This window comes from Eumetopias jubatus, unplaced genomic scaffold, assembly GCF_037043125.1.
Source record: "Eumetopias jubatus isolate StellerSeaLion01/CBP00866 unplaced genomic scaffold, mEumJub1_p1.0 scaffold_10, whole genome shotgun sequence".
Classification (NCBI taxonomy): Eukaryota; Metazoa; Chordata; class Mammalia; order Carnivora; family Otariidae; genus Eumetopias; species Eumetopias jubatus.
In genome coordinates, this window is record NW_028274816.1 from 21,676,492 (window position 1) to 21,703,051 (window position 26,560).

The 26,560-nt window shown below is 53.9% G+C and overlaps 3 protein-coding genes across 3 annotated transcripts in view; 1 reads left to right on the forward strand and 2 right to left on the reverse strand.

Moving 5' to 3' along the window:
• Positions 1-1,498, forward strand: part of LRRC36 (leucine rich repeat containing 36) — a 41,139-nt gene extending 39,641 nt beyond the window's left edge. Inside the window, exon 14 of the mRNA XM_028096824.2 lies at positions 1,189-1,498. Within this exon, the coding sequence (XP_027952625.1) occupies positions 1,189-1,414 (226 nt within the window). The 3' untranslated portion in view covers positions 1,415-1,498. The remainder of the gene's footprint in view (positions 1-1,188) is intronic.
• Positions 1,499-5,702: 4,204 nt separating this feature from the next.
• On the reverse strand, positions 5,703-9,284 carry TPPP3 (tubulin polymerization promoting protein family member 3). The gene is made up of 4 exons (XM_028094880.2): positions 9,169-9,284; positions 6,624-6,817; positions 6,358-6,511; positions 5,703-6,240 (listed from the first exon to the last, which is right to left on the reverse strand). The coding sequence occupies exons 2-4, from the start codon at positions 6,809-6,811 to the stop codon at positions 6,052-6,054; spliced, it is 531 nt and encodes a 176-aa protein (XP_027950681.1). The 5' UTR covers positions 6,812-6,817; positions 9,169-9,284; the 3' UTR covers positions 5,703-6,051.
• A 1,166-nt stretch (positions 9,285-10,450) lies between these two features.
• On the reverse strand, positions 10,451-22,715 carry ZDHHC1 (zDHHC palmitoyltransferase 1). The gene is made up of 10 exons (XM_028094866.2): positions 22,449-22,715; positions 17,177-17,352; positions 15,492-15,593; positions 14,987-15,111; positions 14,730-14,888; positions 14,278-14,390; positions 11,386-11,468; positions 11,046-11,139; positions 10,834-10,912; positions 10,451-10,734 (listed from the first exon to the last, which is right to left on the reverse strand). Exons 1-10 carry the CDS (start codon positions 22,689-22,691, stop codon positions 10,451-10,453), a joined length of 1,458 nt encoding a protein of 485 aa, XP_027950667.1. The 5' UTR covers positions 22,692-22,715.
• Between the last annotated feature and the right edge of the window lie 3,845 nt (positions 22,716-26,560).

Below are 26,560 nucleotides of genomic sequence, written 5' to 3' on the forward strand. Positions count from 1 at the left end.
TACTTCATGAATACCTAGTGAATTAGGATAGCTTCATATTCAGAGAATTAGACCCAGACCCATTCTAGATGGCTTAAAAAAAAAAAAAAAACAACTTTTCATTATAATTATTTCAAACACAAAAGTAGAGGAAGTAGCATAAAGTCATCCTTCTCAAACTGGGGTATCGGAATCACCTGAAAAACTTAAATGCAGATTGCTGGGCCAGAGTTTCTGACTCAGCAGGTCTGATGAGGACAGAGAATTTGCATTTCCAGTAAGTTTCCAGGTGATGCTGTTGTTGCTGATTTGGGGACCACATTTTGAGAACATTAGGGTATATCTCTTTAGGTGATGTACAGTCAAATTGCTATATTTTAAAGTAACTTGAAATAATTCTTCTGTGTGTGGTTAAACCATCAGTTCAATGTACAGCCTCAATTTGTTTCATTTTGCTTTTGATTCATAAGGAATTTAATTGTTCCTATTTAATCTTGTTTTATAATTATATAAAACATTTAAATGGCCCCAAAGTCAAATTACAAAATGTTACCTTATTCAGACAAATATAAAAAACATAATGTTGTTTTAACATTTTATCTTAGAAATCAGTTTACAGTAGTATATAGAGTTAGTTCTCCTTCCTTTTTATAACTGCATAGGACTGCAACCGTGTTTGTTTGCCTTCTATTGATGGACATTTAGGTGGACAGTGTTTTGCTGTTATAAATAGTGTTGCAATGAACAGAATTGTGCATGCATTTTTTTTGGTTAGTCTCTGATAGCTTTTAATATTACATGGTAATACAGAGTCCAAGAATGCAGTCATGACTAGCACCATTAGTTAATTAGGATAAATTAGATGAAGTAGAAGTTAAGATTTGGGGATAGAAATTGGAGACCTGGTCAGGTGCCAGTCTTCTAATACTTCTACTTACCTCATCATGAAAGTGCTTTGGAAAGAATAGAACAATCACTATAAAAAACGTGAATTGTGTTATTGCTACAGTTAGTCTGGAACATAAACAACTGTAATGAAGAAATAAACTGTCAGCCTGCTTTTAAAATAATCCACTCATAAACCAGTCAGTTCTTTCTATTTAAAGATGTTACTTCATTTTACATTTGTCTTTAGTAAACATTTCAGGTCTGAATAGCATCTACTTTGCTTTTATGATTTCATGACTGTCTTTTTTGCCCGTGCCTCAGATCCCTGGTGGTAACTAATGAGTATCTGCTGCAGCAGCTGAATAAAGAGCAAAAAGGTTATTCTGGGAAAGCACTCCTGCCTCCTGAGAAGAGTCATCATTTGGGGAGATCGTCACCCTTTGGGAAAAGCACGCTGTCTTCCTCCTCACCAGTGGCACATGACACGGGTCAGTATCTAATACAGAGTGTCTCAGACTCTGTTCCAGAGCCTAGTTTATGGAGCTAGCACTGAGCACCTTCTCTGCAGCTTCCTCTCTCTGCCTTCAGGGGGGCTCTCGGTGTCATTGCCACTAGTATGGTGGTATTTACTCACAAGATTAAGAAAAAATTTTATTCCGATTACATTGTATTGGTCCTTTTTATTTTTTTTATCTCCTCCCATCGACTCCTCCTTTCTCCCTGCCCACAGAAATAATTGGCACTTAATCCTAGGCATCATATCACATAGAAACATTTGGCTGAAAATGTTGAAAAGGAAAAAAAATCAGACATTTTTCTGAGTGTCACTTGAAACTAGTAGAAGGTTAAATGTAGAAGGTTAAATGTAGAAGGTTATAAAAGAACATCAATAACCAGTTGTGTTTTATGTTAGAACAAATTTCAGAGACTCTGTATTGATTGGTTCATCAAGCGTGTTTTGAGTTTCCTCCCACCATAGTGAAAAGGTGACACTGTCTGGTTTCAGCTTAGGAGCAGCCAACAGTTTAGTTGAGAAAAGCAAAACTCATGTGATGATATTTGGTATTGGTACCAAACAGGTCTAAATACAAGCCCAAAGATGCCCTGGAGAGAGAAAAAGACAGGGAGAGAGAGAGGCAGAGGAAGGAATTCCCACTATGGGAATTGGAGAAGGCATCAATGAGGACTTGTCATTTGAGTGGAAGTTTGCACAATTACAATGGTAACAGATAGAGGGGGCACACAGAGGTTCCCAGACCAAGAATGCAGAGTAGAAGAGTGTGGAGCACCTAGAGGGATTGCAGGGCAGGGAAGATGTGGGTCATGATGCTGGGAGAATATATAACCAGGGGACCTGTCCTAGCCTGAGAGGTATGGTGTCAGGAAATGTCCACTAAAGAAATGATCTTTCTTTTTTAAATTTTATTGTTATTTATGTTAAGGAATCTCTGTGCCCAATGTGGGGCTCAAACTTCTGACACCAAGATCAAGAGTCACACGGTGTTCAAGAAAGAAATGATCTTTCAACTGAGACCTGAAGAATGAATAGGAAGTCACCAGGCAAAGCACAGGGCCAAGGGCAGAGGCAATGGGAAGGAACATGGTCCATTCAGGGAACTGAAGTGCCGAGAGGAGATGAGTTGGAACTAGACTGCACCGTTCCTTGAAGATTTTAGATAGGAAGGCAAAGGAATGACATTTGTGTTTGAGGAGCTTCCTCTGTGAGAGGAATGGGTTGAGGGCCATGTGGAGTGGGGGGAGAATCAAAGAGGAGGTAGAGATGTGAGAGAAGACTGGTGTGGCCCAGACCAGAGATGAAGCTTCCAAATGTTAGCTTTGGGCTCACTTTACACGTGAGTACCCTGTATTTCAGACCCGAGGCATAATTTTTCTTTGACTCGTGATTGTTTGGGCATTTCAAAATCAATGGGAAAGATAAAGAAAGTGGCTCTAAGTATGTTTCTGTTTCAGGATAGCCCAGGCAGCTAATGTTGCCAGAGAGCATGTAGAGGGTGAAGGACTACCAACCTAACTCCATATTGTGCTTCTCTTCATCTCCAGGGTCGTGTCAAAGAGAGACAGACAGGTGGAAAGATTACACACTTATTGCTCCCCTGACCTGGTACTCTGCAGGGAAGGAGAGCTATAGCCAAAATAATGAGACGGGAAGATCACAACCAAGATCACACACTTCTGAGTTATAAATAAAATCCACAGACCTCTGAATTTAATGTGGGTTCCCAAAAGAAGCATGTGCAGAGGAGCTATAAGTTTCTTTGAGGTGCATGGCCCTTTAGGAGCTCGAGTGAGCTCATACTCTGTGGCAATAGTAAGAATCAGCCCCCTTCCTGACTTCTCTAGGCCTGCCTTGGCCCCATTAAGAGGACTCCAAAGAATGTAAGCCTTGCCCAGGTAGGGTAGCCTCAGCCTGTAGCCTTGTAGCCCTGAGTTGTCATATTTCAGGGTCCTGGCACAGTACACAGGCCAACTTACTGGGAAGACCACTGAGGGAAAAATAATGAACTTCTTTTTCAACCCCCGCTCTCCCTTTCTTGCCCTATGGACATCAAGAATGCCAGACCCCCAGAACGTATTTAGGGTACCTCTAAGGAGGAGCAGACTGAGTCAGTCACCTTTCACCCTATATTCTATTGTCACTGAAAGTGGCTCGCCCTGCTCCAGGCCAGGCACCTCTCTAGGGTTGCTGGCCATGTCTGGGGAAGTCCCGCTGTGTTTCCCAATTTCCCTTTGTCCAGAGGTCGGGCAGGGATGGGGGTGTCAAAGGGCCAAAGAGTTGTGGGGCTAAGTGGGCTCAACATGGAGTGGGGAAGGCTCCTGAAGCAAGTAGAAAGTAAGTGGAGAGGGATTCCTCACCCTAGGCCCAGCACTGTTGGGAGAAAAAAGGAAATAGGGCTGGGATGGAAACTGGATTCTCAGGGAAGTTCTGTGTCCAAAAGGAGGAGCAGGGCCAATCTGACAAGTGTAGCCTTCTTGCCAGCCAAACATAGAGTTTTAATGGCTCCATCCCACAGAACCTAAGCTCTCTTCCTTGCCTGCCTGCTTTCCTAGCAGGGGGACCCAAAGCTTTCCACCGTGAGGAGACTGGAAGATGAAACAGTGGTAACTGAAGGGCTGAAGGGGCATTGTTTGGCCAGTCGATGCCACATACCAGATTCTGCTAGACCCATCAGTCTTTAAGGAGTTTCCCGGCTCTGAGAGGGCCTTGATTGCTCTCAGACTCTATAACTACTTTTCAGGAAGAAGAGGGGCTTTACTCCTATAAGGTGGAGTTTTGGGGCTCAGCCTGTTCTCTCTCTGGGCTCTTCTAAGCCACGCTGCCAGTCACAGGAGGAGCTGAGCTGCTGCTCCCCTCTACATTGGATGGTACTCTCACCTGCAGCTTACTAGCCTGGACCAATTTGCAATGCAGTTAAATTCTTTTCACTATGAGGATATTTTAGCAAATGCAAGCCAGAAGGATTTGGGTTTCACTCTTATTTTGCTCACTTAAGTTTGCAATTCACCAAATTCCACAAGGCTGGAGAAATCATTCCTCTTACTGTTTGCTGATGGGAGAGGTAAAGGTCTCTGAAACTCCTCCCTGGGCAAAGTGATGTGGTCAGCTGAGTCAGGAGGAGCCCACAGCTGTCAGCTGTTAGGCAAGGCTCTGCTGTGGCCAGGTGCTGACCTCCCCCCTGTAATTCCCACCTCATCTCCCCAGCGTCCCTGCCCCAAGCCATATTATTCCTCTCCATCCCCACTCCAAATAGAGTTGGGCTCAAGGGACTCTGGGCATACCTGGGGCAGGAACATCCCAGAACAGTCTGTGGGATGAGGGAGTAAACAGCTGTACTGCTTTGCTGCCTTATCCACATCAGAAAAAAAAAAAAAGGCATTTGTGAGTGTTTATCTGTTAAGCCTTTTCTGGCACCCTTGGGAGTTGCCCTCTCCTGGGCAGGCCCTAAGTCCCATCCAGCCTGCTTGTCAGCAGGAAGGAAGGAGAGTTGGCCCCAAAGCCTTGGGCTTGGGAATAGCTATGGCCTAACACCCAGAGCCTTAGAAAAGAAAAAAGGTTGATCTGGAAACTTCCAGGACTCCTCAGGGACCAGAGATTTCCCCTCCCTCCTCCCAACCTGGGATGTTGAACAAATGGGAGGGAATCAGAAGCCCCTTCACTGTTGGACACACCGTGTTCACATGCCAAAGGCTGGTGTTGGGTGGCAGGCTCTATCACTGGCCATCCCGCCCCGTTTCTGGAAATCAGTGTTGGGGCTTTCTGTTAGAAAAAGCCTGGCCTGAGGCAAGAGGCATGGTTCTGAGCTTTATTCTGCAGAAGCCCCCTCACTCTCTGGGCCTCAGCTATAAAATTAGGGAGTTGGACTATCTACTCTCTAACATTCTTACTGGTCTTGCATTTTCTGACCTTCTGAGCTAGGCCCCAGAATGACTAACTTTGGTAGCCCCATTGAGGTGGGGACCTGTCAGCAGGCATAGACCTGACGCCTGGCACTGGGCCCTGCCCAACACCTGGCCCAGGCCTAGTCTGCTGTCTCATTCCTCTTTCCTGGAGAGGCCAAGACTGAACCCTAATAGGACGGCAAGCTGTGATGTTAGGACTGTGGGTCAGGGCTGAGGTGAGAGACCTTAGATTTCCCTAAGGAGCATCCTCAGGAAGTGTTGCTCTGTGCTAATGGAAGGGGCCTGGTATGTGTCTTTTTCTGGGCAGGGTTACCAGTGTAATGATCAGCAGAGAGTGACATGCAAGTGAGTGGTAACACAGAGGTCAGCAGGGTGTGAATGTCATTAACCCCATTATTATAAACCTGACCAGGCCATACTGGTACAAAAGGTGTCTTTATTGAGGTCTGGGTAAGAATTAGGCACTTGGCCAGAGCAGCAGCTTAAATATGAGGCAAGCACGCAGGGGTTAGCCATGCCCGGGGCTAGGGTGGGGCAGTGGGGCTACAGGCACAGACTCTCCCCAAACAGCCAGAAGTCAGGGAGGAAAGGGGAAGGGGAGCAGTCTGGGTCAGAGGCCTGGTAGGCTAGCCCTGTGGGGCTGGGCAGAAAGCGCTGGGTGGTAGGTCCAGCAGGGAGGGGACAGGGCTGTCTTGCTCCACGTGCCCTTTAGGCCCAGGCCTGAGGCTCTGCTGGGGGCAGCCGCACTGGGGGCCTTCCCAGGCCTCACTTCTTCACCTTAGCATCATAGGTGCCTGCATTCTTGTAGGCACTCACATAGCCGCTGTCATCCAGGATGTCCTGACGCCCAGCAATGCCCTTGCCCTTGCCGCTCTCATCGAAGCGCTCCTTGTGGGAGCCTGTGTACTTGCTGGTGTCGGTCAGCCGTTCCACAGCACCTCCTGTCTTTGCTTTCTGTTTGGATAGAGTTGTTCCCCCACGGAGGCCTGGTTAGGGAGCCCAGCCTTCCTCCCCAGCCGTGATTCCCTATATCCCCCTCAGTGGCCACCCAAGACCAGCCAGGGTACTTACGGTGACGCCCACATTGGCTGGTTCCTTGCCTGCCACCAGATGGCAGATAGCATCAAAGGCTTCCTCCTTACTCTTCCCTTTGAATCGCTTCATTGCCAGCTCTTCTAGGGCCTTCTTGAACTCCTCATAGTTGATAACCCGAGCAGACTTTCCCCTGCCAGGTATGTGGGCACCATGAGTTTTCCCCCTTCTCCATGTCTTCCCTGGTTCCAGCCCCCCAGTTCCCCACCTGGGAACATCAGAAGCAAGGACTGCCTGGGGCTCACTTGACTTTGGAGAATACGATGTCGACATCTGTCCCCGTCACGGCCTTTCCGTCAGCCACCTTGCAGTCCTTGCACAGCTTGGCCCAGTTCTTGCCATTCATCTCTTGCCCACTGGCCTTGGGGTCACCATGGATGGCAAATTTGCGGAAGCTTTCCTCCAGCCCAGCCACATCTGTGCTCGTTGCCATGCCACCCTGCAGGGGGAACCCACCTCAGTCACCTCGCAGCCAAGCTGCCCCTCCCCTCCCCAAGGCACAGAACATCACTGCCTCTACCTCAAAACCTACCAAGTTCTGAGTTATGGGCACTTATGCCATATACCCTCAGAACTGGAGATGGAGCTGCCTGGGGAGAGGGGCCAGCACTGTGTCCCTGGACCTGAGTCCCGAGAGGAAAGGTGCTGTCACTTAATGCCAGCCCTGGCTTAGAGTGGAGTTAAGAAGATGAAATCATGATGCCCACACCAGGCTGGGACAGAGTGGCACTGTCCAGAAAAACTGTGAGGTCAGCAGCTGGGGCCATGGCTTTGGCCCTGGCACAAGGCCTGCTTGGGTGGAAGTGAGGGTGGCAAGGCTGGCCCCCCTCCCTGGGAGTTCCATGCGAAGCTAGGTCAGGGCCTAGCTGTTGGGCAGGTATTTAGTGAGGACAGGGTCTCTGTCAGGGTCATCAGGACCCAGCAAGACCCAGCCCAGGCTGAGAAGGGAGCCAAAGCATGAGCAGGGGTGCATGCCTTAGGCAGGGGTGCAGCTGGCCCAGCCAGGACCTTGTTACTATTTGCTGTTAAACAAAAACATGAGGGGAGCAGGAGTTTGGGGCTGGCCTGGCCACAGTTTTTGAAGCCTGGAGACAGTTGCTAAGGAAGGGTAGTGCTACTTGGAGAATGTTGCTAAGGCCAGGATGGTGTCAGGGCGGCTGAGAGAGAAGCTCCCAGAGCGGCTGGGCTGGGCTAGGGAACTGGCGCCCACGGGTGCGGCACACCAGCACTCCCAGCGCCTGGGGCACAACCGTGGCCACCTGGCCCCTTGCCATCCATTGGCACTGTAACCTCCCAGTCTGTAGAGTTTAGGAAGAGCAGGTGATTTGGGGACTAGCATGGGTAGGGGTTGTAGAGTTATGAGCCCCCAGAGGCATGTTGGTGACTGGAACACTTCCCCAGTGTCTACACCTTCAGTCTTCCATGGAAGCCCCTGGCCACACCCTGACACCGTCACACCAGTCCCCCACCCCCACAGCTGAATATACTCAGCCCTGGCTCTACATTCTCGGCCTTATACCCCTGACCACACCCTTAACCAGCCCTGGGACTGAGGGCCTGGACCATTACCTCAGCACCCACCCCCACACATCTACTAAGAGCTCTGTACAGAAACTCACCAATAATACCCTCAGCCCTCCACTAAAGTGTCCCTTCTACACCCTCACAGTCCCCCTGCAATCCCCTGACCACACCTACAGCCCTACACTGAAACTCCCTCCATGTAACACAGCCCAGTACTGAGGCCTCCTTGACCACACCTTCAGCCCTCTGCTGCAGCTGTCTCCATCCACACACACCCCAGTCCTGAGATGAGGACCCCCATCCACATACCCACGGCTCTTACTGAGCCCCCTAACCAGAGCTTCCCAACTTACCCCCTCTCCATACACCTGTAGCCTCCGACCACATCCTCAGACCCACCCTTGTCCACATACCCACAGTTTTCTGGCCTCATGCTCAACCCTGCTCTGAAGCCCCCCAGGTGCCCACATCCATAGACTTACACTTCCAGACTCCCAGGTACTACGCTGAGAGCCCCCATGTTAAGACTCCCTAAGCACACTCTGCATCTCCACTGCAGCCTCCTGACCACACCCTCAGTCATGTCCTCAGCAAACATCATCTACCTCTGTCTTTTATTCTAAGGCCTCCAGTGACCACAGCCTGGGCCCCTACAGAACTACACCCCCTTTACATTTACCACTGGCCTTAACATTGAAAACCCTCTCCCAGTGACCATCCTCACCCATACCTAAGTTGCAATTTCTGGTACTGGCGTCCCCACAGCCCCTACATTGTAATGACCCTGTCAGCCCACAATCCCAGTCCACACAGCACTCCCCTTCCCTCTTTCTACACTGCAACCTCCCACCAGGGATCCAGAGACCCGGCCCAAGGGTAAAGTCTGGGGGAGTTTGTGGGACACAGATGCTTGTCCCAGGTGACTGGCAGGCTCCTGCCTCCAATGCTCACTCTTGTCAGTGGGAAGGATTTTTGGTACTAATCAGGTGGAACCAGGTCGCAGGCCGCAGTCCCAGGAGTCTGCAGGCCAAGGATGCAGCAGCCACGCCCAAGAACTGGGGCCACCCGCTGGCTCCCACTGGGACAGCTGGAGTCATCAATCAGCCGGGCGAGGAGGTGGGGGAGGAACGCCTGGGGCCCAGGACAGGGCCGCTCAGTTGGCTCGGTACCATCTGGGGCTGGAACCCCTTCCAGGGCGCTCCCACCCCACCCTCTTCCTTATCATGCAGGATACGGATTAGGGTGGTCGGCGCCCGGGTCTCTTACCTGCTTCTACTTCGTGGCTGTTCCTGCAGTGCGTGTTCGATGGACAGAAGGACGCAAGAACGGACCGGCGGACGCGGGAGACCAGGCGGCTCCAAAGCTCTGCTCCCTGCCGGCTCCGGGGCGGGACTGCAGCCCGGGCGGTTCCGCCGTATTATCCCCTGTTTCTCGGTCTCCATAGAGACAGCGAGTCCCACCCCCAGGGCTGCCTCGGCGGGAGAATGACCAAGGTCACGCTGGCCCCACCCACAGGACCCCGCCCCCTCCGCGCTCCGCGGGGGCGGAGCTACTGCTAAAGCCTGATCCCGCAGCTCCCAGGGCAGCTCCGTGGCCTTCGCGCTGGGGGATACCGGCCCTCTGAAGCTCTGGACGTCCTCGGATGACCCCCTAATAGGAAAACAGCCCCATCCGGGGCTTTGCCCAAAGTTCAAAGCAGGCCCCCACCTCCACGGCAGAGATGAAGCTTTCCAGAGCCGCAACCGAAGGCCATTTGGGAGCTGGAGCGGGCGGGGTGGGAGGGAGGTGGGGCGGGGGGAGTTGGGGCGGGGAGAAGTCCCTTCCCTCAATGACAGTGGGGTCTAGAGCTGGCTCAAGACCACAGCTTTCCAATTAACGTTTGGCATCCCCAGGCCACAACTCGGGAGCACTGGGAGCAGGAGGGAACAATGAGCGCATCACGAGTGCCCAGTCCCAGAATCCTGGTACACCGACCGCCATCCCAACTGCAGGAAAAAGCTCCAGGACCTCTGGGGTCCGCGTACTCCTTTATTCCCATCCTACCCCGGTGTCGGCCTCGCAGTCTCTGCTCCTGCTGCTGCCTCCGGATCTCAAAGCCTGTTTTCCCTCTTCAAGTATAAACCCTATCTTCAAGAAAAACAATCTCCTCCAGGCAGCCTTCCAAGGACTTTTCACAACCAGAAGCCCTGTACCTGAGCGCCTTCGGTCCACGTGTACCTTTCCATATGACAATCTGGGTGGTGACTCAATGTACGAGCCCCTCCCACCCCACCCCTAGGCCGACTGACAGTGGTCCAGCTCCAGCATGGCCTGTGGCCCTTGCCATTAAGAAAGTCTGCACTAAGTCCGCAAAAGCATTAAAAAAAAAAAAAAAAAAAAAAGTTTATTGGAGCATCATGGCCGGTGGGGCGGGTATTGCTGAGTCTTGGGGGAAGGGACCCGCCGACCGCAGGGGCTCCCAAAGTGCACTCGGTGCGGCGAGGGTGGGGGTGTTGCATAGAGAATCCGGCTGGCCGCTCCTCCTTGGCCCTCCTGCCTCTCCACCCGACTAAGCCAGGCCGGCCTCCGGGCCACCCCGCGCTCCGGGCTCGCCGCTGCTCGGGCTCACGAAAACCGCGGGTGCACGCACCTGCAGCGCCAGCCCTATCTCTCGGCCCCTGCCCCCTGGGGCAGCCAGAGCGGCGCTGCCCAGGCGCGTCTGGGCCACTGGAATCTCGTCCATGGACTCGGCTGACGCCGAGTGGTAGGCGCCTGCAGGCCCAGCGGCGTGCACTGGGCTGAGGCCCGCGGAGTCCGATGGCGAGCTGGAGCTGCGGCCTGGGGCCCAGGGCACTGCGGGGATGGAGGAAAATGTGAAACTGGGGGCTGTGACACTCTCGGGGCCCTACCTTTCCCTCAGAGCTCAGGATGCGGTCAGGAAGAGACACTCACCCGGCAGCCTGGGCAGCGGCGATTCAGGGTCCAAGGTCCCAGAGGTTGGCACCTTATACACACGCCGCTTCCTCTTTTTCTGCAGAGAGAGGGGAGAACCTGAGCGCCCCTTAGACCGCACATCGCCCAAAGAAGCAGAGGAGTGGGGCAGGGTAGAGGCTTCTTTCCATCCCCTTCCTCCTGGGCGAGGAGGCCAGCACAGTACCCCTTACCTGGGGTTGGATCCGGGGGGGCAGAGCCCGAGTCTCTGGGGAGGAGGGTGGTGGGGGTTCCACTTGGCGTCGGGTGGCAAAGAACTGGGAAAGACTGAGGGGGAAGTGGAAAGGTAATCGCTGGATGGCCATTGTTCCCTCAAATCCCACCCCGCTGGAGGCCCTGAAATAAGCCTCCCTTCCTAGTACATAGAAAGGGGCATTGATTTGTTCAAGGCTTTGCCAGGCTGGACCCAGACCTATATACTTTGGCCTTGGCCTACCCCCTTTCTCCCACCTTAGATGTCCCTGCCATGCCAATGAGAGATGTCCAGGTGGCACATGCCCAGGTTGCACTCACTTGGCATTCACTGTGGCAGGCCTGGCCTGGCCAGGGGGTTCTGGGCGCACGTGGCTGAAGGTCCGCATGTAGAACTCCATCTCCTGGGGAAGGTGGGGGTCAGGGAGGCTGGGGGGCCAGGTGTGGATCCAAGGCCTTCTGGGTCCTGAGCCTACTCCATCCTGTATACAGTACCCCATCCTATACAGAACACCCCCTTCTCACTGGTCTCTGTGCGAAGTCTGGGTGCAGAGGTCTATGACTGTCCTCCAAGCTTCCCAGCTATGCTGGGAAAATCTCTCTGTAGGCCAAGGCTTAAAACACCCATTTCTGGACCTTACCCCATCCCCACCATCTTCCTTACTTCATCTAGTCAAACTCCTCCAGGAAGCCCCTAGCCTCATAGGTCCAATGCACCCAGTCTGCTCTGGCCAAGGTGGGTGGTAGGGAAGAGGCTCTCAGAGCAACCCTCTTCTGGTTCCTCTCTTTTCGCAGGGTTGCAGTCTCTGAACTGATTTTTTCCCTGGTGGGAGACTGGCCAGCAGTTCATATGCCAGAGTGTGCGCCCAAGGCTGTATCACAGCATGACTGGACCGCAGCTGAGTCCTCAAGGTACCAGCCACAATCTTGGCTACCTGGGGGGTGGGGGTGGTGGTGATGGGGGCTAGTGGGACAATGGGAGGTCTCCCCCACCTCAAAAGAGGAGGCAGTAGGAGGTAGGGAAAAAACAGCTCCACAGCCCCATTCGGGATCAGGCTTGTAGGGAAGTTCTGTGTCTACTTTAGTCACTGATCCTCACAGCCACACTGGGAGTGGCAGACCCAACCCCTGAAAGCGCAGGGACCTGAGGTCAGGAGGTCACAGAAGTGGGCTGGGCTGCCACCCAGGACACAGGACACCCATGAGGACTGCAGACCAGGAGACAAAAGCTAGGAAAAAGCCAACCCAGGTACAAAGGGTGTAGGGCAGAGCCAGGACAATGATGCCCTGCCCCCACCGGGTGGGGGAGGGCACCCGGACAGCTGTCGCACGCTGGGAAGTCGTTTCCATGGAGACCCAGGCGTCCTGACTAATGCAGAGATGACACTGTAACAGCAACGCTGTCTCTAAAACAAGCCTATGTTTGGGGCCAACGGCTCCAGAGTGGGGCCCCTCCCGCATTCCTGCTCAGGGTGGGGGTGGGGAGTCTGCCTTCAGGGCCCTGGCAGATCTGGGGGACAGAGCCCAGCCAGCCCCAGGCTGGCTGCACAGATACGGAGACTGATGCCCAACCAATGCCCAAGCTAGCCCTCTGGAAAGTAGTGTGGGGGTGACAGCCTTAGCAGAGGAACACTGGAAAGGAAGGGATCAGAGGCCAGTCGTGAGAACTGGGACCTCAAGGTAATCCGCACCCCACATCTTTCCTCTTCCCCAGTGAGGACTCAGCACCCCTCCAGGGCCCAGCAGAAAGGGGCAAAGCCTACCCTAGTGCCCTGGGGCTCCAGAAGCGGGGTGGGGCAGGATGGGTGGGAGAAGCACCACCAGAGGATGGTCCCAGAAGCCTGAGGGGCCGGGATGAGACAGGAGCCAGGCGCTAGCCAGCTGGAGAAGTCTGAGGGTACACCGGGGTTCCCCCACTCAAATCCCCCTGGGATCCTCCCCCAGAGACCTGCAAAATGTGCACATTCCTGCGCAGTAAATGGTACCTCTCGGCCTCAGCACTGTCCTCTCTGCAGTGGGACAAGCACACCACCCCCCACCGGAAGCCTCCCTCAGGTCATGTGCAGATGATACTAACTGCCCTTGCTGCTTCTGCTGCCACACCTGACTCCAGAGCCTAGGCAGGCAGTGACTACAGGGCAGGGGCCAGGAGCCCTCTAGTCTACGCATCCTAGGGCCAGCCCTGCCTCAATGGATACTGACTATGAAGCTTGAGAAAGTCTCCTGCCTACATCTCTGAGGCTGTCTCCTCTGTGAAGTGGGGATAGAGAAGCTGCCCACTCCCAGGATGGCTGCCACTGCACTTACATGTGTTCTGTGCCAGGCACCAATCTCTGTACACGGTGGTGTGGCAGGGGGGCTGCCACCAAAAGTCAGCACTCCCCCAGGCCTCCCAGGCCTGGCAGCCTGGCCCGACCCTGGCAATGACAACAGGAGAGGCGGGGTCCCAAGCCTTCTCCCAATCCGCCCACCAGCCTGTGTTTGTGTCTAGTTGCCATGAGGACTTGGGATCCAGAGTTCAGCCTTCCCAGTAAGGCCTGCCTGGGCCCCCTCCCTTCCCAGTCCCTGGGGGCTCCAAGAACTGGACCACCCCCACCCCCAGCTGCTGACCTCAGGAAGCCACGGGGCGTGGGAATGGGAATAGGCTGGTCAGTAGCTGGGCTGGAGGGTTCCTGCTTCAGAGTGTAAAGACTTTAACTCTTCCCAGACCCAGCTTGTTTAACCGTTCTGGGCCTCAATAGGCTCATCTGCAACATGGGTACAGTTACGTTACCTGCTTCACGGGCTCTTTTAAAGATTAAATAGGGTAATGGGTATAAGGGCTCAGGATCACGAGTGGAGAGAACTGATGGCTCCATCCTAGTGACCTATTCGCTGGTCCATCCCTCTCTCTTCTGCAGCCCCAACCTGCCCACTTTCAGGCTCCCACATTCCATGCCCTCCAGCACATGCTTGGAGCCTGGACAGGAATGTACCTGGGGTCAGGGAAACACAGGGCTCCCTTTGGCTGTGCCCACACTTGAGAAGCAGATACGTGCTTAGTATAGGCTTGGCCTTGCTCCTGTTGCCTCCAGCATCCCCGACTCCAGCTGCGGTTCCAGGCCTGCTTCCCTTTGCCCTGTCTCATCACTGCTACTTGCTACACAGCCAACCACTCCTCCCACACCCAGGCCCCATCACCCACCCCCTTAGCCGTCTGAGCCACTTCTATACCTGAATGGGCCGCATCTTGGGGGGACATGACTCGAGCTCCCTGTGGGCCCCCTTTGCCTCCTGTGGCAGGCGATGCTGCACGATGTACTCATAGGTGGTGAGCTTGTGCCACACTGAGGGGGTGAGGAGAGGGCTCAATGCAGTGGAAAGGGGATCCTAGAGTTCAGAAGGTAAGGGAGGGTACCCAGCCCCAGCCTGAAACCACTGTCCCCAAATACACTAACCCATGAAATGAGATCAGGCCACCACAGAAAGCCAGTACTGAGAAGGAGCATGGTTTCAGGGTTCTACAGCACACGGTTCTACCACCCACTGGTACCTCCCTGTGGCCTAAGGACCCCTATACCCTGCAAGGCAGGTGTAGCTGTATGAGTGTGTGTGTCTGTGTGTGTGTGTGTGTGTGTGTGTGTGTGTGTGTGTGTGTGTTGGGGCACGGATGGGGAGGGACTTACTGAGATAAATGTGGAAGCAGAACAGGTGGCCCAGCAGGGCTGTGGAAAGCAGGCCCAGAAGGATGAGTAGGGCGGCCAGGGCCAGGATGGCAGGAGCCTGTGTCTCCACAGGGGCAGCGGGCAGGAACACAAACCACACATCTGTGTGATTCTTCAGCACTGCAAGGCACAGGCAGACTGCTCATCTGGGTCTATGACCAGCGACCGGAACAGGCCCAGGGTTGGAGGGTGGGAGTGGGCCTGGAGCTGGAACTGACCTTCAAAGTGGTGATTGGTGCGCAGCCGCATGGGGTTGACAAAGAACTCCACAAAGACATAAGTGGCCACCAGCACGAGGAGCAGGACACCCAGTAAGGCAGATGCCACACTGTGTAGAAAGAGCCTGGGCCCGGCCGTGGGCAGCTATCAGCACCCAGGTGCTCCAGCTGGGTAAGGGCCCAGAACTCAGAAGGGCCGGTGGATGGGATGGGGACCCAGGCCTCTGACCCCACAGCCCAAACTCTTCATGCAGTCAATGGCTTGGGCAAAGATTAATCTGGGCGGCCGCCCCAGCAGGAATAAGACCCCAAACCTGCCCTCAGCAGTCCTGAGCAGCAGCCATCAGGAGCACCACCCTCAGACCAGCACGCGCTAATGCACACCAGTGCCGGGCCCTCTAAGCACCCCAGCCCCGCCCCGCCCCATAGGCAGGCTCAGGATCCCTGGCTCACCCTCACACCCATGCATCCCCAGGCAAACGTGCGGCCCGTGTCCAGCTCTCACCGGTAGTTCCTCTCGCCCACGCAGTTGTTGAGCCACTTGCAGTGGTGGTCAAAACCGCACACGCACTTGTTGCAGGCGCTGCAGTGCTTAGAGCGAGCGCTCCTGCAGGAAGGGGTGGAAGGGGCACAACACGTTTGGTTTAGCTTTTCCTGCACTTCCCCGTGGGCCGCTCGCCGGGCAGCGGAGACGGCGACGGAGGGACCAGTGGCCCGGATGCCGCACCTGGAGCGGGTTACCCACCAAGCCCTCGGCTCCACGGCGGAGCGCGGCGACGGGGAGCGCGCACGCCCTCTGGCGGCACTGCAAAGCAGAGCACCCACAGAAGGCCTCGTTTCTGAACGGCCAGGGGACTCGGAGGCAGGAAGGAGGGGTTGGGAGGCGTTACACTTTCCCACTCTAGGATTGCGCACCTGCATGACGGTGCTATGAAACGGAAATGGGGCTTCCTCTCCAAGCAACGACCCCTGCGCCGCGCCAGGAGACGATGCAGGCGTGCGACCAGGGAGCAGAAGAGAGCAAGGCTGCTGGGTCTAGGGCCTGCATTGGTTTCTCGGACATCTCCATTTTTTGAGTCCCTGTTTCCCTGCCAGTCTATGGGAATTTTACTGGCATTCTTTCAGAAAACCTCAGTCTGTCTGGGCTACCCAAAGGGAGCCAAAGGAAGAGGAGCAAGCTGACATCTAGGTGAGCAGTTGCTGCAGGGGGTCTGATGAGGTGAGACCACATTAGGAATGCAAGCCCAACGGCGTGTGGAGTGAGCTGCAACCCCTTCCCCCAGAAGAGAACAGAGTGGGTAGCCACTGCCACAGCATCCACTAAAGAACAATGCACTGACCGGTGCCTAGCGAAAGAAAGGATGACCTGACACCAAACTCCTCAGTGCCTTAAGGCCGTTGGCTCTTACTCTGTCCTGTGGACACACCCTCTTCAACAGGCTGCTAGATCACAAGATAAGAAATGTGGAGCTAGCCTTGGACCATACCCCCACCCCCAATCCCCTGCCTGAGGCTGGAAGCTCCAGGAAGGGAGAGAGGGGCCTAGGGAGGCAGTCCCTAACAGCCAAGGGGGTATGAGCTCTGCACATTCTGACTGCCCTTGCCACTAGCAGTGTGATCTGGAGGAAGTCACTTGGCCTCTCTGGGCCTCAGATTCCTCATGGGTAACTGAGGATAACAGTATGGGCTTGGGGGCCAGGCAGGCTGGATTGTGAATCTGGCTCTGCTACCCAATAGCCATATGCAGGCCTCTCTCAGCCTTTTGCAGCATTGGGCTCTTCCTCTTCTGTGAGGTGACAAAGATGCTGCCTACCCTGCAGGGTTGTTCATAAGCACTTAGCACATAATAAGTACTCAAGCATTAATTCTCCTCCCTCTCTGGGAATGCTTGTGAGAAATGGGGGGGGGGGGTAACAGAATTAGTCATTAGAAAAGTGTGTGGCAGTGCCAAATGTTTCCTACTTTAACTGTTGGAAATGCCATTCCTCATCTTCTGTTTCCAATCTCCTTGTCCTTCACCCAATTCTCTGTCACTCCATCAAGATTCTTGACTGTGTAAAACACGAGGGTTCTGCGGCATCAGGATAATTCTAAAGCCCTGGGCAGGCGCCTCTCTCCCTGGAGCGCCCACTGGCAGTTTCCCAGGGCACACTCGGCACCCACACACACCCTCAGCCCACACTCACTCACACATCTACGTCACACAGGTTGCAGTGCAGATCTTCAATGACGTGTGCGTGTTGGCTGCGGTTGAAGATGGGCAGGGGCCCTGCATAGCTCTTGTCCCGCACGTTGGCATCTGCTGGATCGATGGAGACAGCGGTCAGGTGAACCACGAGGTGGCCGGCAAAGATGGCGCCCATGCACTGGCCCAGCAGGTTAAAGACTCACTCTGCACTCTGCCGGCTGGAAGCCCCCCTCCCCAACTTTATGGAGCCCAACAACAGCTGGCTACCTCCATGTGACTCCCTCATGCAGAGACTCCGAGTGTGCACCTCCTACCTCCAGTCCCACAAGAGCTTCCTTGTCAGACCGCTTCAGCATACCCATGCCCCAGATGGAAGAGAGGAGCCATCTGGTAACAAAGCTCACAAGCCACTGCCTACTGCCGCTGGGGGGCCCAACCACAGGCCTCTGGCCTCACTCCTCCAGGACTGGCACAGGTGCTGGCTGGTCTGACCTCAGAATCCAGATGATCTGGTTGCAGATTCTAAATGATGAAGTGAGACTGAGGAGATTATCCTCTAAGGCCAAGGGACCCAAAATATAAGTTCTAAGTTTGTTTCTCTTGCCTTCATAGGAAGTCAGCTCTGAGTGGGAAGCAGCCATCCTTTCTCAGCAGCTGGGCCAGATGGAGAATCACTTGTAGACAGCGTCTCATACACCCACCACCTCCCCGACTGGAGTCCAGCTACTTGGAGCCCTAGGGCTCAGGGTTCTGAGGTGACTTGGCATATTCAGGGCCTGGCCAGGGGCAGCATGGCTAATTCTGGAGCTGAAACACAGATCTTCTAGGACCTATCTGCTCAATGACTAGACCAAATGCTGGGGATAAGCATGCTGACAACTTGCTGCAAAGTCTAAATTAGTAAAAATTCACCAAGAGACTCTACCGAGGCAGCCATCCGCCATCTATCCATCTATCCATCTATCCTCTTGCTAACCAGGCAGACATCATCCTTCCATCATTCATCCTCCATCCATTAGCTGCCCAACCTCGTTTTTCCTTCTTCCTCCTCCTCCCAGCGGCCAAACTTCCATACATGTCTGCATGAGCAAGGCTCTGCCCTAAGGTGCTGTACCACAGCGGAATGCGAGTCCCATAGCCCATCACAACCTCTCTGTCCCTACAGCCCTGGCTGTAGGTCAGGCCTTCACCCCTTTCCTGGGTTATTCCCTAGTCTCCTAACTGTTCCTCCTGTCTGCGCGCCCTTGAGCCTGCCCTTCACTTGGTCCCGAAGTGAGCTTCGCATAGCTTAAACCTAAAACCTTGTCTGCTTCAATTTCTACAGTGGCTCTCAAACTACAGTCTACTATTCAGTTCAGTGCCAAGGGCCCTTCTGCTCCAGCTCCACAGCTCCTGTCAAAACTGCCTGGTATCAGCAACCACTACTCCTCACCATTCCAGCCTCTCTTCAGACACACTGAATATTTAGCAAACATTTAGCTTCCGGCCTGCCTAACACTTCTTCCCCTCCCCACCCCTTGGTTCATTCACTCAACTGTTCACTGAGGTCTTTCTCTACACCAGGCCCTACAGGCAATGGCAGGAGCAAGACAGACTTGGTCCCTCACCCCAAGGAGCCTGCAGTCAGGTGGGAAACACATATGTTAATCACATAATGGGTTGATTACAAAGAAGGAAGTTCATGGGACTAAGTGAGTAACTGCATGGCCTCATCTAGTCTGATGGGATTCAGAAGGCTGCCCTGAGGAAGTATCATCTCACCTGAGACTTGGAGAGGAAGACAATAGGCACCTGGTATAAAATCGACAGGAGGGTCTTGGCTGGGTACTAGGAGCAAACAGAGTCCCAGCCAGAGGGGTGGCTAATGGATGGTTCCAGCTCAGCTCATTGCTGCCATGCAGGAATGAGGGCACATGTCACCAAATTGTGGCTTTTCAAAAGGAACGAGAAATCTGGATTTTTATGTGAAGTCTCATTTTTTAAATATTGACAATAAATAATTTTTAAAACAAACACACCTGCCAGGGGCACCTGGGTGGCTCAGTCAGTTAAGTGTCTGACTTCGGCTCAGGTCATGATCTCAGGGTCCTGGAATTGAGCCCCACGTAGGGCTCTGTGCTCAGCAGGGAGTCTGCTTGTCCCTCTCCCTCTGCCCCTCCCCCAACTTGTGCATGAGCTAAAAACACACACCTGCCAAAGGAACACTTAAGACTGTCCTTTTTTGTGTGTTAATTTTCCCCCAATTAAAAAAGAAAATCTCACCTAAAAAAAAATAAAATCTGAGAGCGCCTGGCTGGCTGAGTTGGTAGAGCATGCAACACTTGATCTTGGGGTCGTGAATTCAAGCTGCACAAGGGGCATAGAGACTACTTTAAAAAAAAAGAAAAAAGAAAAAAAGGGGCACCTGGGTGGCTCAGTCGTTAAGCGTCTGCCTTCGGCTCAGGTCATGGTCCCAGGGTCCTGGGATCTAGCTCCTCACTCAGCGGGGAGCCTGCTTCTCCCTCTCCCACTCCCCCTGCTTGTGTTCCCTCTCTCACTGTCTCTCTCTCTGTGTGTCAAATAAATAAATAAAATCTTTTAAAAAAAGAAAAAAAGAAAAGATCTGTAGGCCAAACAGGCCCATGGGCTGCTAGTTCTGGACTCCTGCCTTAGCTGGTTGTTGGGATAGAGTCAAAAGCCTTCCAGCCAGAGACCAGTGGTGTCACAACAGAGAACACCAGAGGAGAGAACATAAGAGGCAGGGGAAATGCGCAGAACCCAGAGAGCCCTGAGGATCTTCAAAGTCATTCCTTAAGTCAGGAAGAAGCCATCACGGGATGTTAAGCTGGGGAGCAACTTCAGATTTTGAAAGAGCGCTCAGCTGCAGGGACACAGACGGACATAGATGGACTGGCCCAAGTGAGTGTGTGTGTGGGGAGACCTGTCTGGAAACGAAACGGTCATGGGCCAGAGGGGCAGACGGCAGTGGGGAGGAATGAGGGCAAGTTTGATAGCTACTTAGGAGGTAACATCAACAGGACTTGCTGACTGACTGGATACAGGTGATGAAGGAAAGGGGCCGAGCCAAGGGTACCTGGAGAAACAGCCGCAGAGAAGGCCGGGTGCGCGTCAGGCGTGCATCTGGGCTCAGGGCGACGCGGGTCTACATGGCCCTCCTCCACCCATAATCTGCTGTAAGGCTCCCACCCTCATACCTACCATGTGACCATCTCCAAGCTACAAGGCTTTCCTCCAGCGGGAGGCTAAGCACCCAGGGCGGGGGCCCTGTCTTACTTCCAGGCCTGAGGTGGGTATGTAGTACACACCATTAGCCTACCTCATTCCTCAGGGGCCCTGAGGAAACCTGCAGAAGAAAGGTCGTTTTGATGGAAGGAAGAAGAGGCATCCAGGCCTAGAAGTGGGAGTGCGGATCTGGGCGGCTCCGAGAGCCTCCCCACCACCCACAGCAGTGACTGTGGAGAGGACAAAACACTTACACCGCCCCGCTGCCTCATGGTCAGCTTGCCCGAGCAGCTCGTCTGGCCTCAGCTGGTATCAGCTGTGTGACCTCAGGAGGTCAACCTCTCCTAGCACCAATTTCTTCACTAGTAAAGTGGGGAGAACGCCTTCCTTACAGAGTATTATGAGGATCGAATGACATAGTCCATGTACAGGGGATGGCACCGTGCCTGGTACATATATGTGCTCAATAAATGCTGTTATCTTGTTTACTGTGATTTGCCCTAACTGTACTTATTCCCACCATGTGGTTATTAACCTGGCTTCCCAGGTATCCTGGTGGCAGAAACCCAGGTAATCCTGCTGAGGGGTATGCCCATCCCAGACCACGGGAGGAATGTTTCATGAAGCGTTCTACTTAAGAGCACTGACTAAGGCCTGTTAGTCACCTCAGGGAAAGTCCAGTTTTCCATTTACAGAGCTGATGAGGAGGCCCTGGGCCCTAGCGAACCAGGAAGCCCTCCAGTGACGTTGCTGGTGTCTGAGGACAAGAACCTTCTCTAGAGTCCTTCTCCACACACCTGTCCTTGTCACTCACCAGTTTCCTGAGACAGCACGCTTACACTTCTAGCTCACACATTCTGGTGCTCACACACACACCCTTGCATGTTCCTTGTCCTCTGGGAAGCCGGCAGCACTCCTCCTGTCAGAGGAGGCCGAGAACCAGAGAGCTGGCAAAAGCTGCTCAGCCTGGTACAGCCCTGACAGGGCCGAGCTATGGCCCAAGCTCAGCTGCTGACTCTATGCCCAAAGCTTTCAAGTTCATCTCTGCGAACCTCCTTTAGCTCACTCTAGCCTTCCTCCCCCAAGAAGCCCAAGAAATCATTTTCATGAAGCACACATACCAGGGCAACACTCTCCTGGGCACCCTCTGGACAGGGGCACATGGCCACCTGCTGCTCCCCAATCTGCCAGCCTTGTAGCCATGTCCCCTGCTCCTGGGAGCTGTGGCCGAGGCTAGGGCAGTCACACCGCCAGGCTCATGCAAGTTTGTGTTTGTCACTGTTCCCAGGAGCCTCCAGGGCATCTTTATCCCTCCTCTTGTCAATTCAACCTCACCCTAAGAGTGTGATTTACAAAACCAATGAGGTCCTAAACAGTCCCGGGTACAGCATAATTATCTGATCGTACATAAAACCACATTTTAAATATACCAGGAAACTGAGTATGTAAAAGAATTCTACCATGAGTCTTTTTGAAAAGTGAAAAAGGTCTTTTGTAAATGGAATAATTAGGGGCGCCTGGGTGGCTCAGTTGTTAAGGATCTACCTTCGACTCGGGTCGTGATCCCGGGGTCCCGGGATCGAGCCCCGCATGGGGCTCCCTGCTCCGCGGGAAGCCTGCGTCTCCCTCTCCCACTCCCCCTGCTTGTGTTCCCTCTCTCGCTGTGTCTCTCTCTGTCAAATAAATAGATAAAATCTTTTAAAAATAGTAATAATAAGTGGAATAATTACTCCTTAACTTATCCCCTGTCGAGCTCTGGACATAATTAGCTTTAAGGCTTTCTTCTGTGATCACCCTTGTGGTACCTCAAGTAATGAGGTTCCCAGCTGTGTGGGCTCTAAATGCTCCAAGGTACATTAGGTCCATCTGCTCGCCCCATCAGGCAGAGAGGTCAAAATAGGGGCTGGAAGCCAGGCCACCGCTGGTCCTCCTGGGTAGAGACGGGGTCTGCCTGCCCTCTCTGAGGCTCCGGAGCACAGCCTCAGGCCCCTGCCATGTCCCTGTCCACTGCCCCAGGCCTTCCATGTACTACCCATACTTTCCCAAGGATACAGCATAGCCAGCGGGCACCCAGTGGTGAGGCAGGAGGGGAACAAGGACCCCAAAGCCAATGACAGCAAAGAAGAGGTACAGCAGCCAAGCCACAATCTGGAGAGGGTGAGGGGGCCAGCTCCACCCATTCCGGCGCGACCGCTGGCCCTGCAGCTCGGGGGATGGTCTGCGGGCCTGTGCAGGCGCTGTCCACACACTCTTCTCAGGGGCTGTCTTGTTGGAAGGCTTGTTGCAGATGTTCATCTCCAGAGGAAGAAAAAGTAGAGAGAGAATTAGCCTGAGGAGGCCCAGGCTGGAGCCCAGAGCCCCATGCCTATAGCCAGGTTCCAGCAGCGGGGAGCAGGCTGGGACGTGAGGCCATCTCCCAGCTGCTCTGCAGGAGGACCAGCGCCCTACCATGGCCAAGACAGCCCATGGGGGAGGGTGGTAGTGGAGCGCTCTTCTCGAAGCCCCCAAGCCAGCTCTAGCCCCAGCCCCCACCAGGACAAGGTAGGAGGGGCCAGGGTTTATTCAGGACACACTGTGGCTGCCTGTTACTCGAAGTGCTCTGTCTCCACAGCCATCAGAGTTAAACCCAGTAAGACATGTTCTCATCTGGTAACAATATCAGGCTGAGGCCAGAGCATTGAGAACACATGCTGATTCTGTTAGTCACCTCCGTCCTGAGGCCCAAATGCAAGTGTCAGAGAGGGGCCCCTTACTCTTTGCGAGGGGAAACAGGGAGTAGGGGTGCTCAGAAGGGGGTCTGGCCTCTGTCCCTGGGCCAGCACATAATTCCTTTAGGACAGGGGCCACTGGGAGACCGTAAACGATCTCCCCTGTGCCTCAGAAGGGCTGCCTGAGACTTCTTGGCTGGGGAGGAGCCAGCATGCAACAGAGAAGGGAGGATCCCTCCTTGCTTCCCTCCAGCCCCAGAAACGACCGTGTTTCTCCAGGTAAATTTGAGCCTGGTGCCCTGGGAACAGAAAGGTGGGCTGATGCTCTTTGACTCACTTGAGATCTCAGAGAAGGCCGGGCCTCCTGCAGAGGCCAACCACCAGGTGGCAGCACTCGCCCAGCCCCCACCCCACCATCCTTCAGTCTGAGACCTGGCCTGGCGGCCAAAATTACAAGCAAGGCAGGCAGGGCGTGCTGTCATTCCAGAAGGAAGAGCCCCACCCACAGTATCTTCTGGGCCTGAGGCGGGACTAGAGCCTGGGCAGGCAGCGCCACAACTGGGGAGAACTCATGGTGGGAAGGCCGAGAGCAGGGGACAAAACCCAGGCAGCTGGACTCTCCTTTTGGGAGCCCATGCCCGTGGGCCCAGGAGTCTGACGATGCCAGAAAGTACGGCAGACCCCCTCGGCACATCTGCCAAGAACATCTGCCTCACTTCTCGGCCCAAGAAAATGTGACTTGACCTTCAGAGCCCAGTCTAAGAGTCCAGGAAGCTGTACCTGACGCCCCAAACAGAGTCAGGGGGCTCTCGTGCTTAGTCTTTATTGGGCAAGTCACTTTGCTGCTCAGAACCCTGTGTCCTCCTCATGTCTGCCCCGTTAAGCCAGTTTCTCCTAAGGGTAGCAACAATACTGTGATTCATTCACCCCCGTTCCCCACATCCCCTCCCCCAAGCAGCCACAACATACCTTGTACCTAGTAGATGCTCAGTAAATGTTTGCCAACTTGAAAACATCTGAAATAAAGGGAGATGTGGGTGCAGTAAATGATGTGGAATCCCGGTCCACCCAAAGCCATCTGGCCCACTCCGCACAGCCACCATGCAGACATACCTCCTGCCCCAGCGCCCCCCCGCCGCTGGCTCTTCCCCCGACTGCCGGACAGTCGCACTTTGCCACTGCCCTTCATCCCGCCCGAGGCTCAGAGCCTCCGCGAGTCAAGTCTGGCATATTCACCTGAGTAGCCTCATCTCAAAGCTAAATGGAATGACCTTAGTTTTCTCTCAGGGACTCAAGTGGAATCCCTTGATCATTTGCTTTGTCTTCAGTAAGAAACAGTGAAAGGTGAATAAAGAGCCCCAGCTTTGGAGGAAACAGATTAAGGTTCAAGTCCTGGCACTTACCAGCTGAGTGGTCTGAGTTTCTTCATCTGAAAAACCGGGGGTAGGGACGGCTACCCGGGGTGTGTATAGATCAGCGACCCTGTAAGTAAGGCCCTGACACATAAATGCTCCCTAAATGACAGATATTGTCATTACCCTGAAAATAGCCCTCTGGCTAGTCCCCATCTCTCCAAAGGGAGGCTGCTGCATCTGAAACTCTAATTTTCAAAGTGATGGCGGGGGGAGGGTGAAGCTGTTTTCTTAAACCAGGGGTCCCAAGGAACATGTTGCCATGAGAGCTGGGCCTCTGGATGGTCATTGTAACCATCTCACCTTTGATCAAAAAATGGACAAAGGTGATTGAAAAAAGAAAAAAAAAAAGCTGGCACCACTTCATTTTCAATGTCCCCAGACGTAGCAAATCTGTCTTTGATTTTTGGAAACATCAAAGGTCATCAGGTGAAGCCCTGTGAACAGCCGAGCTGGGGGACTCTGCTCAGGGGCAAATCCCTGTGGCTTGCACCTCAGTTCTCCAGTGACACCATCACCAGGGTAACTACTTGGAAGAGAACCCATGAATTGGGAGCCCTAAGTTCCAGCTTTCCTTTTGCCATCTTCACACCTCTGCAGCCCTACACCTTGAGGAAATTTCTAAAGAAAGAAGCAGAGGCACATGGGTGACATGTCCTCGCTGCCTGGAGTGGGCTGGCAGTGGCCACAGGCACCCCCCCCACACCCCATGCTGCTGCCACCCTGATTACCTGAAGCGGGAGGAGTCACCATCTGAGGCTTTGGGGGTGGCTCTGACTCCAAACCTGGAGGGAGGTGGCCCAGGGACATGTCGCTCATATGAGACTGTGGGCAAGGGGATGGGGCTATGGGGCCTAAAGCCCTTGCGGCAGGGGCGGCGCTCCAGAGCGGACACCCAAGCTGGCTTGCCACCTGCCCTGAAAACCTGGGCCGGCCAGCTCTTAACTGATGGCATATTCCCCTGTGGGGCTGGTGGCTACAAATTCTTTTGGCCCAAAAGACTTTGATTAAAAGGGCTGAGGAGTAGGAGAGAATCCAAGATGGGGCCTCTCAAGCAGGGATGGGACCAAGCACTGTCACCAGACCCAGGAACTTCTCTGCCTGTCCCTCCCTTTCAGCACTTCTCTAGGAGACCAGACTGAAAGATGCATGGCTCTGCTCCCGGACAACTTGGCCAGAGCACCGCACTCATACATTGGCCCAGGCAGCACTGTGGGGGCCCAGCCCCCTGAGTGCGCTGAAGATGTAAACACAGATGAGACCAGGCTCCTGCTTTCTGGGGGCCCAGACAGACATGAGGGTAGTGGTCATGGGTGGGTGGAGGGTGGGTGAATGGGTCCCACAAGGGCCAGCCATTCAGTGTGACAGAACACAGGGTGCACGGCAGGGCGGGGGTGTGTGTGCAGGGGGCAGATCCAGAGAGAGAGTTGAGCCCTGAGGAGCTGCAGGGTCAGATCCCATGGGGCCTAGGAGGCCAGGAAAGGAAGCTTGGGTACTACTGAAGAGCCACCAGGAGTCACAGGAAGTTTAAAGCAGGGTAATGATACAAAGGTGGTGGGTGTTCTACAAAGCTTTCTAGTCACAGTGGGGAAGAGGGCATGAGCAAGAGGGGAAAGGGTAGGCCAGGGAAGGCCACAGCCCAGCAGCCTTGTGCTTTGGGAGGAATTGGTCAGGAGATGGAGGTCAAACCCACAAGGTCCCTAAATGCCCCCAGCTGCATCTCTGAGAGGTATATGAGCCTTGGTGAAAGATTTTTCATGTACTTTCTGCTGCCACAGAACAAGCCACAGAGTTAAACTGGGGGAGATAGAGGAAAGACAAGAGGGAAGAAGCCCCATGGAGTGTTACGGCCAAAGGTCACCACCACGTTGGTAAGCCAAGGACCCACCTGGCTTCTGAGATGGGCTGGAGGGGCTGTACAGGCCCTTCCCTTGTCCCAGTAAGGTGAAGGTCATTGCCAGGATGACAGTAGTCTCTTCCAGTTAACACTCACTTGCTAAAACTCTAAAATTGTATTTTCAAAAGAAAGTTAGGTGACCTTAAT

Excerpts from the sequence above, each read along its gene's own strand:
- TPPP3 (XM_028094880.2), bottom strand. The coding sequence starts at position 6,811 with ATGGCAACGAGCACAGATGTGGCTGGGCTGGAGGAAAGCTTCCGCAAA. Across the intron at positions 6,512-6,623 it reads ATCGTATTCTCCAAAGTCAA|GGGAAAGTCTGCTCGGGTTA; the intron begins GTGAGCCCCAGG and ends CATACCTGGCAG. Across the intron at positions 6,241-6,357 it reads CAGCCAATGTGGGCGTCACC|AAAGCAAAGACAGGAGGTGC; the intron begins GTAAGTACCCTG and ends CTATCCAAACAG.
- ZDHHC1 (XM_028094866.2), bottom strand. The coding sequence starts at position 22,691 with ATGAACATCTGCAACAAGCCTTCCAACAAGACAGCCCCTGAGAAGAGT. Across the intron at positions 15,594-17,176 it reads AACCTGTGTGACGTAGATGT|GAGCGCTCGCTCTAAGCACT; the intron begins GTGAGTGAGTGT and ends CCCTTCCTGCAG. Across the intron at positions 15,112-15,491 it reads GTGGGCGAGAGGAACTACCG|GCTCTTTCTACACAGTGTGG; the intron begins GTGAGAGCTGGA and ends GGCCGGGCCCAG.